Below are 19,333 nucleotides of genomic sequence, written 5' to 3'. Positions count from 1 at the left end.
ATCGAGATTTAATTTACTTTTAACGTCAATTGCGTTTTTTCCTAAAAATTTCACTTCAAAATCCTTTACACTCATCTTAATTTCTCGACCACGCAACAGCTATCAAACCACGCTTCACTCGCTCTGAACTAGAAAGTGAAATGTATGTTCAAAATCAAGGTATTTAGAATTCAATCGGATCGTTTCTGCTGATGCTACGTGCCTGGTATCACACCAACAAAATATTTAAGATCAATTCTATGTAAGAATCAAAAGGTGAGCAATTGTCAAAATGGCATTTTAATGCCTATTCAAGTAATTATTATAAGTGATGGCAAATTTGTTGTTTCCAAGGTAGAAAAAACTATGGGAAAAAAATTATCATTTTTTCCGAAAGAAAGAAAAACATTTATAGATCTTGAGAAACGCAAATTTTGTGTTTCCCTGGTAATTAAACACATAATTCTCGAAATATGATTTTTTCATTCAATAAAAAAATAAGATAAATCTTGATTTTTTTTTACACATTGTGCAATAAAGACCTTCAAAATGAAACTTCACAGCCGTTGCTATGGAAACAAACTGAAAAGAAGGAAAATTCTAATAGTTTGAGATATTTTTGTATTGGTATTATTCAAATATTAAACATTACTTATAATAATTTTTTGAGAAAAAACCAAGTATGTCCTCAAATTTAATTCATTTTGAAAAAAATGAATTTTGCTAAAATTAATTGCTTTTCAAAAAGTAAAGAATTTCGGGGGGGGGGGGGGGGTTATCTATCGCAACAACACATCAGAGTTTTTTTTTGTAGTATATTATGAAATTTTATGCAGATTTTTAACAAGTACAAAAAAAAATCTTAAATTCTCTAAAATCAGAAAAAAACAAAATCATCTTATTTTCCCTTATTTCTAGATCTTGTTACCATAGCAACTTTTTTTTATAAATAAAGGTATATTGCATTGACATTGATAGAGATAGATATAAAAAGTAGATAAATACCAATTACGACCATTAAAAAACATTCGTAAAAAACTGTTTCAGTAATTCTTAGCGGCAGCTATGGTAACATTTTTTAAACGGTTCTCTATCAGTTTTACTCAATCAAATGAGAATTTACAATATACCAAGTTGTTTACCGTACCAAGATGTATGTTTTGAACTAATCGTTTAAATCAATTGACAGCTTCCCTATTTAAGATTAATGTACACGTAGTATGCAGACAAGATGTTGCAAGGAAGTCAAACATGATTCATGTCCTATGGAGGTTTAATACTCTCCCTTTTAATTATGTTCTTTTATATATAATTAGTATGCATCTTGTTTGTAACATAATTTTTTCCTTCCTGTTCCGTGTAATGTATTGTAGTTTTACTATCCAGAACTGCTCCGTGGTCATTATCTATCGACATTGGATAAATATTAAAACATCTGAGGTAAAGTATGCTTTAATATCAGTTTACAGACTTCTTGAAAATACATTTTGTATATAATTTCATTTATTAATTTGTAATAACGACTTTTCGTGGTATCTGTTTCAAATGCGCGAATACAATGGCTAATAAAGAACGTTTTGATTTAATTAAGTGAATAATTCAGTAAATAAATTAATAAACTCGTATAAGTTGAAGTATTATTGCTAGCATTATTATTATATAATATTAAAATTTTACTCATGTTTGCAAATATGAACTTACTGAAAACATTTACATGTCTAGTATAAATTATCAAAAACCATTTTCTTATGATGTTATATTCCATTAATTTAAATTATCAATTTGCAAAGTAAATAAAATAGTTTATCGAAAGTAATATAGAGCACACTAGCTCGTCCTATTTTTATGTGATTGTTTTGTCTCTGCAGTACAATGTCCATTACCAACAGATTCCTGCTGTACGCTTTCATCACCATTCAACTGCTCGTTATCTGTGTGTGGATGAATTTGTATAGGAGAAACAACATTACGCATCAATTATCAAAAAGTATGTGCATTAAGTACTGCTTCCTGGTTCCTGGTTCATTGATCAAAATTAATTATCCATTTTATGCTAGAGTAGCTTCAGCTAAAACACAAACAATTAGAACTGTGTGTGCATATGTTACATTTCTAAACTTATATTCTTTACTTAATCTCCAGGCAAATTATATAATTGTTGGGCAATAGAAGTGTGACATTATCGTAACGGTGCGAATGTATACTTTTCTGGCATGCAGTTACTATCCCTTTGTCATAAAAAGGCGATGCCAGTCAAAAAAAAGTGTAAGAGAGAATGGTTTAAGATCTGGAAGAGAACGGTTGTGCTAACTGTGCTGGAACCCCGCACGTTAGTGGAGTGTGTGTGATATCGGACTAGCTGTGCTGGATTTCCGCACGTTAGTGTCGATTTTGTACACCGAATTATATCGGACTGCCTGTGCTGGAATCTCCACACGTTAATAAGTTGTTCTCTCGGAACTCCGAGAATTGGTTTTGATTGGAATACCATGAACCGTTTATTTCCTTAACTTAAATATAACTTGTTGAACTTTTGTTTAGTTTTGGAGTTTTTATTCAGCTTGAACTTGAGCGAGTGTAACGAACTGAGCTTTCCTCTGAATTCACCGTATGGATTTTTAAAAACTTTGACCTTTCAATTTACATTTTACAATAAAATTAGATACAAGATAAGTTCGTGAAAGTTTGGTAGTATTTCACTAGAAAGCTGAGTGGCATGCTACCGGGCTAACCACAACTTCACAAAAATTCACGACAGAAAACTTCAACAGCTTAAAATTTTCATTGGTGAAACATAGATTTTTTAAAGAAGAGTAACGTTAACCTTTACCATCACGTATGAACAATACTGCTTCACAAACATATTATTTCCTCCTTTCTTTTATCTTATGCAACAATTTATAAATACGCGAGAACTGCATATAATATGTATTTTATTTGAATGTAAAAACATTAAAAATACTTCCAAAAGTTTAATCTTTAAAATCTACACCTATTTGATAAAACCTATAGTTCTTTCGGGTCCCTTTTCAAGAGGATTGGATTATCTTAATATAACAATAATGATTTAATCTTTAAAATCATTACCATGGTATTATTGGTTTCCACTTAAAATATTCACAAATAATATAAACAAACATTCATAACCTTAAAAGCTTTATGACATCAAAAATATGCTTCAATTCTGGCATAAAGGTAGAATCGAACAATATCGAAGGCAAAAAGATGTACAAACATTCAAACTCATAGACTATTGTAATATATATTCCTTCTAAATCTATTCTTCTATTGACGACTTAAAAGAAATATACATTTCAGACAAATAAGGTAACGAATTTTTAAAAATGAATTGATAATAATATAATGATCTTTACATCTTTTGTTAGCAAAAATGTCAGGTCTTTTAAATCTACATGTATATGTAATTACAGTTGCAGCATTGAATTTTGATCTGTCCTTGATTAAGACTTAATATCTACTTGGTTTATATGTATGTTTTATTTATGTAGCTTTTATCTAAAAATAAGTTTTGGAAACTTTGTAGGAGAGAACAAAACTATAACAGTGACAAAGAAAGCAAAGGGGAGACATAAAAAATGTCCACTTATTCCACTTAACTTAGGTACATGTATATTTCATTTCATTTCACAAGTAATCATGCAAACACCATTAAAAAAAGTACATGAAAACGATTAAAAGATAAAATATCCTGTATTTTAATTGGTTTAGGTTTCTCTTGTTATTTTGAACAGATAAAAAGCACAACACCTGCCAAATTTTATGCAAAATTATTTAAAGCATTTGATTGTATTTTTTCGAGTCGAAAAATTAATATGGTCGTTACGCCCTAAGCAGTTTGCAGAAAAGTTAACTTCTTGTCATAGTAACATGCAAAAACTTTTAATCATTAAATATACGCCATATTAACCTTGTTGGCACAATTTATCTTTCTCAATTTTATTATGTTGTGCAATAGTTGGAAGTTTAAAGATAGACAAAACTAGGCAGACATGGGAAGCTTGTGAAAGAAAATATAGCATGGTGAAAGACGGTCGTTATAAACCTGATGATTGTACGGCTCGTCAGAAAGTCGCCATCCTCATTCCATTTCGAGACAGGGAAAGTCATCTAACTATTTTTCTGAACCACATACACGCCTTTCTTATGAAACAGCAACTGGAATATGCAATTTACGTTGTAGAACAGGTAACTATGTTTATATGAAACGGTGCCATGATTGTGTGGTTGAAAGATGGAAGCTTAATGCTTTTTACAGGCTGCTTGAAAGTAATATTAAAGTTTCAAGTAGTCATGTGTATCTGCAGAGCTATAGTGAACCAATCTCGTTCAACCAGACGTTGTAATGCACCCTCCCGATCCCCTCTTTGAAGAAAGGGGGACATATTGCATTGCTGCTGTCTGTCAGTCGGTCGGTCGATCGGTCCACGAACAGTTTCCGTTCATTTTTTTTTCCGCAGCGGATGTACATACTGATAGGAAATTAAATATAGTTTACATAATCAGGGATAGGGTAATGGTAATTGAGTGTAATTAATTTTGATGTAATTGAAAGTAATGTGTAATTGATCTATTTTTCAATTATATGTAATGGTAATTTAATTAATTACTCTCAAAAAAGGCATGTAATTCAAATTACTTTTGAATTACTTTCAATTACACACTGATGTACGTATATGAATAATAAAGCTGTCCACTATCCATTGTACCTCACACTTTCATTAGTCCAAAAGTATAAAACAATACAAATACAAGATTAAATTAGCAAGATTACTTTAATGTATTTAACTATTACCAAATTTACAAGTAGCTTTCTAACCTTTTCACTGATTCACTATCTAATCATAAGTTCCTTAAAATTATGCAAAATATGAATACCAATGTTTGAAATATTTATCAATTTGTTAGGGACCAAATATTAATTTTGATAATATGCTCTTTTACCTAATTATTTAATTGGAATAATTATTGTTTTCAATTATGAATTGTATTTGTTTTAAAAATATTGTTTCTTTTACAAATAAAATCAATATTTTTTTGAATTGTATAAACTATTACGTCATAGTTTTTAATTGCCAGTTTGATCTAGAGCTCTGGCCTCAGTATGGTTTTTAAGTTTTTGTCTTGGTGGGTTTCCTTAATGACAAATAGACCAATGGGTGTGAATTTTGTTTTGATAACAATTATAGTCTGCTCTCTACCACAGATTTAACTAACCTGTATCTATCCAATGTATAAAGAAAGGATTTAAAGGAGATAAATGCTTTCTTTCATTGTTCAAGAAAAGACTTGAACACATGATAGGTTTAGGTTAAGGGACATGGATACTGAACAATTAATAACTATTAAATGAAAGTGTTAACATGTGTAGGTGTTGTAGCTAAATCATTAATAAATTTTCACGACAAATTTTGTACATGTCATATCTGCGTTAATTCAATAAATGTATTTTTCTCAAATGTAATGTGTAATTTATTTATTATATTTGCAAAGTAATTGTAATTTAATTGATTATATTTTTAAAAATCCTTGTTCTGGTAATGGTAATTTAATTGAAGGTTTTTAGCAAGTAATTGTAATTCAATTAATTACTTTTGAATGTAATTGTCCCATCTCTGATCATAATAATATCTAGTTACACATACTAAAATAAAATTTGGTATATAGATTTATCATAAGAATTTCTAGGTCAAATTTGATTTTGGGTACGATCGAGCAATTTTTGACAGAGGTATGCCCCTTGGACCTGCAGTATCCGTTCATTTTCTTCGCAGAGGTTTCCACGGGAGGGGGCATAAGTGTTTCACAAACATCTCCTGTTTTTCTGTACAACACTTTCAAACTATACTCAGATCGAGTGTTTGGTTAAGCAAGATTAAATATATGAGCACGAAGTTTTTGAAAATATTCAAACGTAGAATTAATATGAATAGTAAATGACCTATGGATTTGAAAGTAAATTTTGAAAAACAAAGCACATTTTGAAAAACAAACTGAATTCAACCATAGAAAAAATATTCTTTTGCATTACGTACCGAGTATGGGATAATCCAGTTGGTATCAATAATACTTAAACAAATGTGATAAGTTGCTTCTAACTAACTATTCATAGAATTATTTGTTTGTTTCTGTACTTTGAAAAATAATTTAACGAAAACATGTAAAGAATGATATCTAAACAGTTATTATTAAATCATTTTGTTCGACAGTCTACTAATAATTTTTTTAAAATAAGTATTCAATGAAATGTTTATTAATTCGGTAAAATTGTTGACAAAAGTCAGAACGACACATTCCATAAGTTAAGAAAATAAAACGTTTTTTTGCATCCATATACATACATGTATATGTATTTGAATGTTTGCTTTCTCTTAACAGTCGTAATCAGACATCGATCTTAAAAAAGTTTACAGCAACATTAATGTCAGCAATAAAGTGTTCCCTTTACAAACGCTGCATAGCAAACAAGAAACTGTATAAAGATTTGTGAATTATTGAAGTCCAGAGTAAACAAATTCATATCCCATGATAAAAAAAGAGGCAACTTAAGGGGGAATGCGGCCATCTTGTACATTTGAGGATAAGAATGTAAACATTTCTTGAGCTTACTTGTTTCAGCCCGAAACTGGCTGTCACAATTTTTTATATATGTTCAATTAAAGTTTTATTAGTCTATTAATTTTTGTGAGTAACGGCGCTCCATAGAGTGCCACGGTCAGCTAGTCATTGTTTGTTAGACCGGTTTTCGTGCATGAGTTACTAGTAGTTCCGGCCAGGTCGTTGATGAGAGAAGGTGTGTCCTTCTGTATGAACCTTCGTGGAGTTTGACAATATGTCTTAGGACCTGTGTGGCCTATGTCTAATCCTGTGTGGAGTGTTTGAATAGAATTCCTGTGTGGTGAAAGTACGATAAACCGTGTTGAGAAAGAACAGCAGTAAGTGAGAAGTATTTTTCATTATCATTTCAATTTAGAATGCGCATACTTAAGTATCTATATTGTCTATATATCTATATTGTCCTTTGCTAAGTTTTTTATGACATTTTTGTTTGTTTGTATAAGAATTTAAAATATGGTAGCCCGACGGTTGAATCTAATGTGTGTTTTGAACAGTGTAGTGTAATTTTCACTGAGGACCCGACAATGAATTGAATTTTAGGTGACTAGCTGAGTGGGTGTGGTTGGTTATATACATGACGGTATCATCCGTGGGTGCAGGACAACGACAAGCTAACCATAGTGGACCCATAGTCAACGTGGGACATGTGACACACGCGGACGCACGGGCACTATATGAGCTGGTGATATAGTCCAGTAACATCCGTGACGAAAGGTTTGGTTTACATGACAGTGTGTCTACGCACGTGTACCAGTTTATGCGATATAAATGAACGTGTGATGTACCCTTACCACCAATGATGAACAAGAATTGTGGTCTCAACTGTGCACGTACCTGCTGCGGGTGAAATTATTTATTAAAATATAACTTCTCAAAAGCATTGTCCGGACTTGGTATTCATAAGTGACATCAGCCAAAGTCGGGTTATTTATTTTGTTTATATATGTTGGGGGGTATTTAGGGGGTTAGTTTTTTTTGTTAATATTGTTTGTGCGAATGCGTTGTGTGATTTTTCAGCTATTTGCGTGTGTGAATTGAATGTATGAGTGTATGTGTGTTTAGAGAGGATTGTATGCTTTAGCTTGATATTTTTTCTTCACACTGTAAATAAAGTTATTTTCACGGTTCTGCCTCTTTATCTTTTCAAAGTTCAGTTTATAAACGAGGGAATTTCCAGGCCTTTTAACACAAATTGTGACACTGGCCAAAAATTTTGCCAAAAGATATAAAAGCAATGAATATGAAGTCCTACATGCCATTTTGTTTGAAAAGGATGCATACAAGAACAGAACAATGCCTTTTTAATCATCCAGAACAGCTGTCGAACTGCGCAGCTACAACATTATTTTGAAGATTTAAAAATCGAAAAAAAATATGAAGGGAGTTCATTGGTATCCTCTCTACAAACCATTTGTTAAGAAAAAGTTTGAATTTTGCTAATTTAGGTTGTAACTTTGTCTCAGAGTAAGGAACCCTATTCCTAAGATGGGTCTAAAAAATCACAAGATATATTTATCTGTGTCTATGGAGGTACATTGCAAGAATAGTTTCATTGAAATATGATGTATACTTTTTTTGATTTAAGACAATCGCTTTTTTCCCCTATCCCACTTCTAAAAAGAACTTATTCTAATTTATATTTATAGAACAAAAAAAATCCCCATAAAACAAACATGGGACAGGTATAGAGATCTATATCATTTTTTTACTATGAAAATATAACGTCAATGTGTCTCCATAGACACAGGAGTTCTAAGTATGTACTGGATTTTTCTTGTTCTAAAAATAGATCCCATGCCGACTGATAAAAATAGGGTACCCTATTTGGAGGCAAAGCTACCATTTAAATGAGCAAAATTGAAAAATTTTCTCAACACATGGATGTAGAGAGGACATCAATGAACCTCTTTCATATTTTTTCCGATTTTTAAATCTTCAAAATAAATTTGTAGCTATGTAGTTCGATAGCTGTTCTGAGTGATTAAAAAGGCATTGTCCTGTTCTTGTTTGCATACTTTTCAAACAAAATTGCATGTATTTTGCAATGACTACAATTTCAGCAATATTTATGTGAAAGATCCCTTTTAAACGAGCCTTGTCTTTACTTTATAGTGTTTATTTAGTGCTCCATTTCAGGTTTATACCGAGCGCAGCGAGAGGCGGGCGAAGCCCGCCTCGCGAAGCGAGGATTAATGGTAACACGTATATATGAAAAAATCAGTGAAAAATGAAAGTTGAATCAGGGGTACTAAGGCCAAAAAAAAATTCTTCCAGCTCTGGGCGCCGCCATCTTGGCAGCCATTTTGTTTTTAAAAAGTTAGTTCGATCATTGATTGAGTGGTACTTATCGATGTTTATTGCCCCATAACTCGATTAAATAAGTCCAGTGCTTCAATAGAAGGTAATTTGAATTAAAAGAAATTAAAAAGGATACCAGAAAAGTTCCAATAGTGCTTCAATCAAGAAACACGACTTGTTCTATGTATGTCTTATCAAATTATCAGATGGAAAATAAAAACATTAAACGTCAAGAAACGGATCTTTTGGATTCTGAATAAAGTATTAAATTTTATTACATTGGCATTCATATGAATTAAATTGATGAACAATGAAAGAAGAAATTTAAAAAAATTCGGAATCACGTTACTCTCTTCGGCTATTTCCGAAGACAAAACTCGAACGTTTTACGTCTGAAATATGACGTCATAATGTAGACTGAGCACGCGACGTTTAGTTTAACTTTGACGAATGATTTGAGTAGGCAACCATGCTGGCGGATCCTACTTTGTGCGATTTAAATAGATTTTATTATACAAAAATCAAACTGCACTGTGTTAAATCTGCGCTCGGTCCAACGGTCACACCGTTTACATATTATTTTAAAGAGAGAGAGAGATTTTCAGTCGCATGCATTGTGTATTTGCACAATTCGAAAAAAATATCGACATTTTGAAAACTAATCAATTGAATTTAGAACCATTTACAAAAACAATGATATTGTATTCATACCGATATTAATGAACAGTAATTGTAATTTTAGCATTAGTTTTAAAATTCTCTAAATGTCAAAGAATTCCTTGAAATATAGATGGAAATCTTACCCATTCCTTCGAGTTTATAAATTTAGCAATTGCAGTAAGCATATATATATATATATATATATATATATATATATATATATATATATATATATATATATATATATATATATATATATATATATATAATTATATATATATATATATATATATATATATATATATATATATATATATATATATATATATATAATTTTCAGGCGAAAGGCCTGGAGTTCAATAGAGGTTTCCTGTTTAATGTTGGATTTAAAGAAGCTCTCAAAGACTCAGACTACGACTGCTTTGTGCTTCACGATGTGGATCTTCTCCCGGAAAACGACCACAACATCTACACCTGCCCTGTTGACCAACCAAAACATTTAGCTGTTGCCTCCGAGAAATGGCAATACAGGTTACTATAAATGCGATTAGAAATTGTAAATTGACTACCATCTGAAATACAGGAATTTTTTGTAATTTTTATTGGCTATTGAAAAAAGAAAATGTCTAAGCATTGTTTATTTAAAATATTGTTCTTATTTAGGTTGCCATATACGTCATATTTTGGTGGTGTTTCGGCCTTGACAAGAGAACAATATGAAGCAATCAATGGATTTTCAAATAGCTTCTTTGGTTGGGGCGGTGAAGATGACGATTTTTATAACAGGTTTGTTATATTAATCAATGAATAAAATTCCATTGAAAAGGGAAAGCTGTGTACAAGTTAAACGTACACTTTTGGTGATATAAATTAGCATCACTGGCAGCTATGCTCAACCTCGTGTGACGTTAGTGACGAAAAATATTTAAGGGGAAATGTGAAGTGTCGTCCACGTGTAACAAAATGACGTTCAACAAAAATCAGTCTACTGCTACATGAACTTCATTTCATTTATCCAAGCAGTCAAACGCCAGAGCAAATGAGTTAAATAAATTTTGTAAAAATAAAGCATTTGTAAGTTATTCTCCTTATTTTTCAAAGGAACATACAAAAAAAATGTAAAATTTTTACGGAAGATGGTAGCCATTATGGTTTTTCAAAGTTTTAAACTGGATAGTGATTGAATTTATGCAAGAACTTTAAATTAAAAAAAAAGATACAAAATAAATAGTTTGTTAAATTCATTTTTTTTCTCAAAAATGTATACGTAGAATTATGTAGAAAAAAATTCTTCACAACTGAAGGCTCGGGTTTGTGAGATTCAGAATGAAGCAACCTTCAATGTTTGAACATGGAATATTCAATGTTACTTTTCATTTCTTTTTATTAAAGATGTGATCATATGTCGTTTCGTTGGGATTTATAAAGCTAGTAATTAAGTATAATAAATTTATGCTAGGGTCAATGTTGGGCATTAGTGAGGAGTATACGCTTCCTGGTCAAAGTATTAACTCTTACTTTAATTAATGTATACTTTTTTCAGAGTAATGTGGTCGAAAATGTCCATATATAGAACAATAAACGATGTCGGGAGATATTCCTCTCTGGAACACAAACCAGCAGTAGCAAATCCACAGAGGTTTATTTGTCTTCATCAATCCATCCAAATATCTATCTATCTATCTACATGTATCTATCTATCTATCTATCTATCTATCTATCTATCTATCTATAATTACGAATGTTATTTTATTCATACTCAAGATACGCTACAAGTTTTGCATTATAAAAACTGTCTTATTATTTTTCAGGCATGAAATAGTAAGCAAAGGTAAAGAACGTATGTGGAAAGATGGACTGAACACTCTGAAATATGAAACACTACAAAAGACAAACAAAAAATTGTACATTCATGTGTCTGTAAAAATCTCTAAATAGCGAATATAAAACTTTTTTATGAAAGCGTGTGTATGAATTCAATCATTATAAAGAAATATCCTATAGTGACTAAGTGAGTCAATATTTTTAGAATTCTGACAACATGAAGTGCACACGTGAATAAACCAGAGGCCCATTGGCCATATCGATCACCCGAACACAAGTTCTTGTATCTCTTTCGAATTTTTTTAATATTAAACTCTTCTAAGTAACTGTAATCTTGCAAATTTTCTCATATATTCTGGGAATTTCTAGTAAAACAATATAAATGCAGCAAGAGGCCTATGGGTCACATCGCTCGCCTGAGCAACAATTGCTATAATAAAATCAGCTTTATGGAGTCATAATTATACAAACTATCTGGACAATGCAGTAGAATAGATCCTATATAAAAAGATTTCAAATTTTTCTTCGGATATTCTCATGTTAAATATTGAGCCCCTTTTGTAACAGGGCGATATCATAGCCATATCACATATTGAACATAGCAGTTTTCATGAAGATCTTAAACATCTAAACCTACATAAAAATTTGAGTCCCTTGTGTAGCCGAAGAATTGTCAAGGGGCCACGCTCTAAAGAATTAATAATAAAAAAAATATGCCAATATGCTTGGATATAAGAAATACCATCATAGCGTGCGAGTTGAAAATATTTTTTTTAAAAATTCCCAATGTAAAATTCGATCCTCTAAACTAGCTCCACCTTGCCCCCGAAGATCAAGATTTTGACAAACTTGAATCTACACTTCTAAGGTTGCTTTCATTATAGTAACAGTTTTTCTAGAAACGTGAATCTCCTTCACCCGATGATGCTTTGTGCCTAGTTTGGTCCAAATTGGCCCAGTGGTTCTGGAGAAGAAGTCAAAAATGTAAAAAAAAAAAATTACAGATGGACAAACAGACGGCGTGACTGATGCGGACAAGTGAGCTAAAAAAAAAGATCTTGGGGGCATCATATTCTTAGTTCTAAGATACATCAACTGACCTTGTTTTTGTTTTTGTGCGTGGTAAACTGAAACTTTTTAAAACGTAAAGAACTGCAGCTCCCAGACCGTCCAGCCGAATTATACAGGGAGCTACAGACCTGCAGCTACATAATTTGCATCCCTACAAAAAGCCCATCATATTAGGAGCAATTTCTCACAAAGTGTAGCGACTCCGAAGGATCTATGACGTTATGTGAAACCCAAACTATTTGGTGGAAAAACAGATCAGAAAAAGCTATAAATAAGCTAACCTTCAAATATAATATAAAACCATAAAAAACAATTGAAAACGCGACAAAACCCTCATTTACACCCATCCAGAAAATTTAAAATTTACAACATGGCACTCATTCAAAAAATCTTGACCAAAGACCAAAACCAAAAAAAATGAAATTTCAAAATCATGAAAATCTTATTCCCGGGGGGTGGAGGGGGGGGGGGGGGGGGGAGGTATATACCCATAACTTCAATTAATATTACTTTTAATTTCCTTATTTTTTCATATTTTTTTTTTAAGGTTTAAAAAAGTACGACTTTGAGGAAGTATTTCAACACAAAATTGGTGATGGGCTTGTCCATTTAACCATCTTTCATTTAGATACCATCTGGATTGTGATTCAAGTTCGTGTATTCTACAATCCCTATAACTGATTGCTTGACAGTGCAGATCTAAAATATAACACATTTACAAATTAACTTCTTTTAAATGCGTTTTTTATCGAAATATCCACACGAAGCATAAAAAAATGCACTGTAAATATAAATAGGACAGTTTCATAAAATATGACTGCCAGTGCACATAGAAAAGTAGCGCATTTACGATAAAAACGCCGACTTTCTGCAGAGAAAGTATTTATTTACATCTTCAGAGTATGATTCCCTCTATTTCTTATGAAAACTTATAGTTAATTTAAAGCTCTATAGAAACTGACAGGACTGAAATCATACGGCCCGTTGGTCGAAGCCTCCCGCAACCTAGGAAAAATCACGGACCACATGAAATACTAGTAATAGTAATCAGAATCAAATCCTAATAGAATACGATTTGGCTGTTTCTTTTAGCTAACGTACTGATGTACATAAACAGCAATTTGGTGGATCTTTCTTACTTTTTACCATCAATTTATCAATTTCTTAAAAGAAAAATGTAAACATAAACAATAAAATGATTTCTTTGATGATTCATGCGAGTTATGACAGTAGCGATCAGAGCGATGGAAAATTAAATACTAGTAACCGGCTAACGGGTTTTGTGTTTTTTCTGCAATGTCGTCACCATTCATATCCAGCGTGAATCACCAAAGAAAGCATTTTATTGTTTAAATATTAGTCAATTCAATAGTATACAATTATTTAATGCTTGAGCAGTCAATAGACCCGAATATTTTTCCCGAGGTGCAGGGAACAGCTCAGTATGATCTATTGCCCGAGGCCGTTGGCCTCGGGTAATAGATCATACCGAGCTGTTCCCTGCACCTCGGGAAAAATATTCGGGTTGGCCTCGGGCAATAGATCATACTGAGCTGTTCCCTGCACCTCGGGAAAAATATTCGGGTCTATCGACTGCTCAAGCATTAAATAATTGTATATTACTTCACCCAAATTAAAATTCGTTGCACTCCTTGAGTTTGTAAAATCAAAATAAAACAAAACACAAGGTTAAATTTAAAATTTAATAATTTTACGGAATTGCAAATTTTCAATTTATTCATGGCAAAATACATGCATTCTTAGTTGCTCTTATCGAGTTGAAGATCTGTTAATTTTTTAACAAAAAATTAATGTTAACTGTATCCTGTTAATTAAACTATTCATTTATTGACTGTACATTTTGTTAATTGTATTTTATTAAACGAAGATTTCAAGAAGACATACAAGTTTTAATATTCTTGCTAAAACGCAATGAAACCGCAATAATTTTATGTGGCTAAATAATTTATCTTTTTTATGCAAAGAATATAAAAAAAAGTTTGCACATTAACGTTGCATAGATAGGCACTAATCAATTTGCACCAAAACACCTACTTACACTTTAATATCAGGAATTAGATATCCTAAATTCATTCATTAAGGTCTCCAAAAATATATACATGCATATTCAAAATATCCTCATAAATAAAGCAAATATTGAAATTGTTAAAAATTCAAATTTAACACGTTTTTCAATGGGACATAGACTCAATTAAAGCTCAAATTTTCAAATTTAATCTTCCAATTTGAATGCCTTATTCCTTTAGAATTAATTTTGACATTTTATAATGCTTCAGAAAAAAATTGACTTAGTTGAGTCCAAACCAAAATGCAAAGTTCAAAATAAAAAAGTTTGAACCTTGTTTTGTTCTTGTGTTATATTAATGAAATCATTATTTAAATCTTGTTTTTTCCATTTTCAAAGTTATCCTTAAACAAGGGGAAACAATTCAGCTTGGTTGTCACAAGTCATTTTGTCAAAGATAAAGTAAACAATTTACATACATTAACAACAAATTCTAAACTCTGTATTTCACATGTCACCTAAATTTTTGACAAATTAGTAAAGCATTGGAAATGCCCAGTTAATATTCTAGATATTAAAAATTGAAAAATAAAATTTCAAAAATTTCAAGCTCAAATAATGTCCATATACCGGTACTTTCAAAAGAACAATACAAAACACAAGAAGAATACCAAATAACCTAAAACACAATGAACAGGGAATTTTTTCTGTTGACTGGTTGTCATGACAATGATCTCTGGAGGTAAGATGACAGTAAGATTGTGGGTGGGATGAATACAGGATGAAAGTTTTCTACCTGTGTTTGCCTTTGCCCATTGTTTTCTATACCTTAATAAAAACAAAACTTATTATGTAAGTGTCTCTCGTACAATTTTAAGATACTGTTAAAAAATTTTAAAATGCAATGCATGATAAAACTTCACTTCTCCTAAAAAATTTTGAACATATGATAGTACAGGTAATTAAAGAATGGAAAAATTTTACTTCAATATTGGTGCTAATTACTATTTAAGACACTAGTAAAAATTACTACAGTGAAGAAACCTGAGGATACCAACACTTTCAATGTCTTACTTTTTGACTGAAGATCAAGGTACTGACACACTCCATGCATCATCATTCTCTCAAATCCACCATTCAAGCACTGGACATACACAGAGTCAGGCCAGGCTTGGAAGAACTCGATCACATTCTCCTCAAGTTTGGACAGCAATTCCTACAAAAATCTCACTTCATCAAACCACTGATCTATCATATTCATTTTATTATTTTAAATTTTTTTTTAACAAAATTTTAATTTTTTTTTCAAATTTTCATTTAATTGTATCAATTCATTATATTCATTAATATGTATATTTATCTTAAATGTGATAAAACACTTCAAGCTATACCCCTAAATATTTTCATTGTATTTATGGAAGCATTTTATTAGATTGTTGATAAAGAACATACTAGTGGTACATGTTTCTTCTTCAAATGGACTCTGATTTTCTTGTCAATCCTTTGAAAGCATTCCTCAGCAGAATAAGATGGATGATCTAGAATAATTTGTTTGAAATCAGATATTGACCAATTAATCAAAAGAAACAATTCTTCGATATGAGGTATGATGGCATGCAACTTTGTGTAAAACATGATATTAAAGTTGGGTAGGTAAAAAAGAATTCTGATAAAACAAATATAATATTACATGTATTTAATTGTACATGTATATATATGTAGATACAGTAAAACTCGTTTAGTACAAACACGGATATTGCAAATTCACGGATATAGCGAAGACATCTTGGATCCCCAGCTGTCTAAATTTAATGAATTTCTTATACGGTTATAACGAATTACGGATATAACGAAGTAATTTCTTAGGTCCCAGTGACTTCGTTATAACCGAGTTTTGCTGTACCTACACTACATGTAACTATCGTATAAGCTTACTCTAATACTAAGAAAAATGAAATTCTGTACATCTTCTAGAAAACTTAATCATCTGTATATTCTATATATGGTATGTATTGGACTCTATAGTTTAAAAGTCCTTATTCCAATTTATCAAATACTGGCAATATGAAACATAGATTCGATATTACTAAAGGAAGAAGACCACTCTATTACTTTTCTTATAGTATGGAACCTTCTGTATTTCTTTTCTGATACTTTCTTAATTTCCTCTTACATTTTCTTTTGTCTGATTTATCACCCTGCATTCTATCGACCATCTGGAAGCCTTCTTCTCCTTCCTCTTCTTCTTCCAGGATGGTGTCTGGAAGAGATCTTCCACTGATGATTCTTTCCTGCTCTTCCTCTGAGCTGTTCACAAATTCATTCCATACCTGCAAGCATACAGAACCACCTTCCGATGATCCTAATACAAACTGTTCAGTTACATTACAACGGATATTATGATACCTTACTGAATTTTTAAATAATGAAATGGCCAGTGCTTAATATATTATATCTACATCCACTAAGTATGTTTACCTTTATTTCTTACGGATTTACAGATACAGAATTGATTGTAATTCACAGCTCTATAGAAACTAAAAATAACCTTTTAGTTATAATACATTGGATGTTATGCCTTATTTCTAAGTAATGAAATGATGCTTAGCAACATGTGCTGTGACCATTTGTTCAAGGACTTAATATGCATTTTGCATTTTTCAATCAAAGCAAAATGATTGTAGCAAAACTTTAAAAAATTGGATACATGTATGAATACGTTTTGTCTGGTTTTAATAGTAGGTTTTATTTCTGTATGTATCAAGATATCTTAAAAGGAGCTATAAAACATATTTAGCATACTTTCTGGGTTCTAATTAGAATTAATCATTTTTTATCTTCGATATCCTCGGTTACCTGCATTTTTTCTTTTTCGTTGAACAATTCTGCAAATGCTGACATGCTTGGCTCAAAAATATCAAAATCAAGGTCAATCGAGTCCTCTTTTTCAGCCAAAGCCAACAGATGTCTCACTGAAACACAGTTAGTGTATCAATAGATCTTTCTCTCTGAAGTAGTGACTACGATGTATTGTTGTGTTTATTTATAATCACTAAGAAACATATCATTCTCTTGTCAGTCTATTTCCAAAACAAAAGCAGAAACAAAAAATATCATTGCAACATTAATTCTGAATTCTTGAATCATGAAATTTTATTCTCTTTTGATAATAAAATGTGACATAATCTGAATATATTTGACCTCATTCCCTATCAAAATATTTCTTATACATGTACATTGTGTTATATCATTACAAAATCAAGAGCATATCTATCGTCTTTTCATGACAATAAACCTACAGTTTTCAACACGTCGGGCTTTGTTGGCTCCCATTCTTTTCCTGCCCATAGCGTTTATACTGCTTGATGAGCCATGGTATCCAGCTCTTCTCCCTTTTCTAAGCTTCCTCTGCCTTTCTGCAACCTCTTCATCTTCACTTTCCAGATTATCTTCCAGATGTCTGAAAAGGAGAATTTCTGCATTTTAACCAGAGAAAACACTAGATTGATTTTAATTTTTACCACGGTTTTTTTCCTGATGATTTGCACATATTGTATAAGGATATAGGCCTACTGATGCCAGTTCTCCTTGAAAACTTAATTCTCCAATTAGGTACTTATTTTAGACTTAATGTTCCTTATGTTTCTTTGATTTGGGGAAGAAGTTTCTTCGTTAATTCTAAGTGAAAATAGTAATTTTGTTTGTTTTATCTAAATAATTTTGTTATTAAAAATGTAATCAAGGTAATAATGAGTAATCTTTTAAAAAAAGACCATGGCCTAGGTGCAAGTGATAAAGGTTTTCGAAATTTGTGGCCCTGGACATTTTACTGAAATCATTTCAATATAGGTCTGATGTACATTGTAAATCATATGATCTCCATTAATTTCAATGAGATTTTACACTCACCCTGTTTGAATACACTAATAATCTACATTTTCAAATATTTTTGGAAACAAGTTCTCTTGTAGAAGTTGTATGTCTAAAAATAAACACAAGTTACCTTCTGGGGGGGGGGGGGGTGGAAGAAAGAGATTGGCCTTTCAAGACCACTGACACTTTATACAGCAAGAAAAAAAATCTACAAAATTTATTATTATGGCCTTGACAAGAATTTGTTTTTATCTTGGACACTTTCAACACAAATCGAAATAAATAGGTCAGGGACAAGGTCGACAGTTCATCCTGGTCGACAGACTATATGCATTGATCTAAGATCAAAGTGCAAACATCTACATGCAATATTTCTTATAAAAAAAAATTGCAGAATTGTTAAACTACATAAGTGTACTTTTTAAACGATTAATTAATTTGTTCTCTTCAATTTATATGATTGTACTATACGTTATAGTCGCGAAAACCAGGAAACTTTCACTCTTTTTACTTACTCAAGCTCGTCCTCTATGATTCCAAAGTAAAACAGGTTTCTTTTATTCTTTGTAACCCCCATTATCAACGAGAATTAGATGCAAATTTCACCTCTGTTGATAAACAAACTGTCAATCTGTTTCGACGACGGAACCAAATATTGCGTCACGAAGGCCCAATACTCCAAAATATCAAACCCGATCGAAATGGCTTCTACAGATCCCGATTTTAAAAAAAAAACTGATGCAGATTCAGACTAACCAACACGGGAACGCTTAACTATACGCTTAATACGTCTTATCCATGGCGAAAAAAAAATGGATTCCATTGCACAGTACATAAACATATAATGCACTCATACATAAAACAGAATATCCATAAATGTCCAAAACAAGAGGATTTTTTTTTCATAAGTTATTCAATTGCAATCGCCAAACAATTAGAGGATACAAAAGAAAGAATAAAATAAAG

The 19,333-nt window shown here is 31.5% G+C and overlaps 2 protein-coding genes and 1 long non-coding RNA gene across 3 annotated transcripts; 2 read left to right on the top strand and 1 right to left on the bottom strand.

The window, feature by feature from the left end:
• The first annotated feature begins 1,123 nt into the window (after window positions 1–1,123).
• Window positions 1,124–11,535, top strand: LOC117684696 (beta-1,4-galactosyltransferase 4). Its single transcript, XM_066067121.1, has 8 exons — window positions 1,124–1,419; window positions 1,848–1,966; window positions 3,524–3,601; window positions 3,956–4,185; window positions 9,914–10,104; window positions 10,237–10,359; window positions 11,117–11,212; window positions 11,385–11,535. Exons 2-8 carry the CDS (start codon window positions 1,852–1,854, stop codon window positions 11,509–11,511), a joined length of 960 nt encoding a protein of 319 aa, XP_065923193.1. The 5' UTR covers window positions 1,124–1,419; window positions 1,848–1,851; the 3' UTR covers window positions 11,512–11,535.
• LOC105326559 (uncharacterized) lies at window positions 6,127–7,741 on the top strand. The gene is made up of 2 exons (XR_010707951.1): window positions 6,127–6,932; window positions 7,156–7,741. It is a non-coding gene; the product is annotated as an uncharacterized lncRNA (long non-coding RNA).
• A 2,622-nt stretch (window positions 11,536–14,157) lies between the features above and the next one.
• On the bottom strand, window positions 14,158–19,046 carry LOC105321270 (R3H domain-containing protein 4). The gene is made up of 7 exons (XM_034457887.2): window positions 18,883–19,046; window positions 17,794–17,954; window positions 17,351–17,466; window positions 16,668–16,824; window positions 15,947–16,032; window positions 15,569–15,710; window positions 14,158–15,322 (listed from the first exon to the last, which is right to left on the bottom strand). Exons 1-7 carry the CDS (start codon window positions 18,942–18,944, stop codon window positions 15,216–15,218), a joined length of 831 nt encoding a protein of 276 aa, XP_034313778.2. The 5' UTR covers window positions 18,945–19,046; the 3' UTR covers window positions 14,158–15,215.
• Window positions 19,047–19,333: the final 287 nt, after the last annotated feature.

Source organism: Magallana gigas, chromosome 7 (assembly GCF_963853765.1).
Source record: "Magallana gigas chromosome 7, xbMagGiga1.1, whole genome shotgun sequence".
Lineage (NCBI taxonomy): Eukaryota > Metazoa > Mollusca > Bivalvia > Ostreida > Ostreidae > Magallana > Magallana gigas.
The sequence above is the reverse complement of the archived record's forward strand: the minus strand, read 5'-3'. Positions and strand labels throughout refer to the sequence as shown.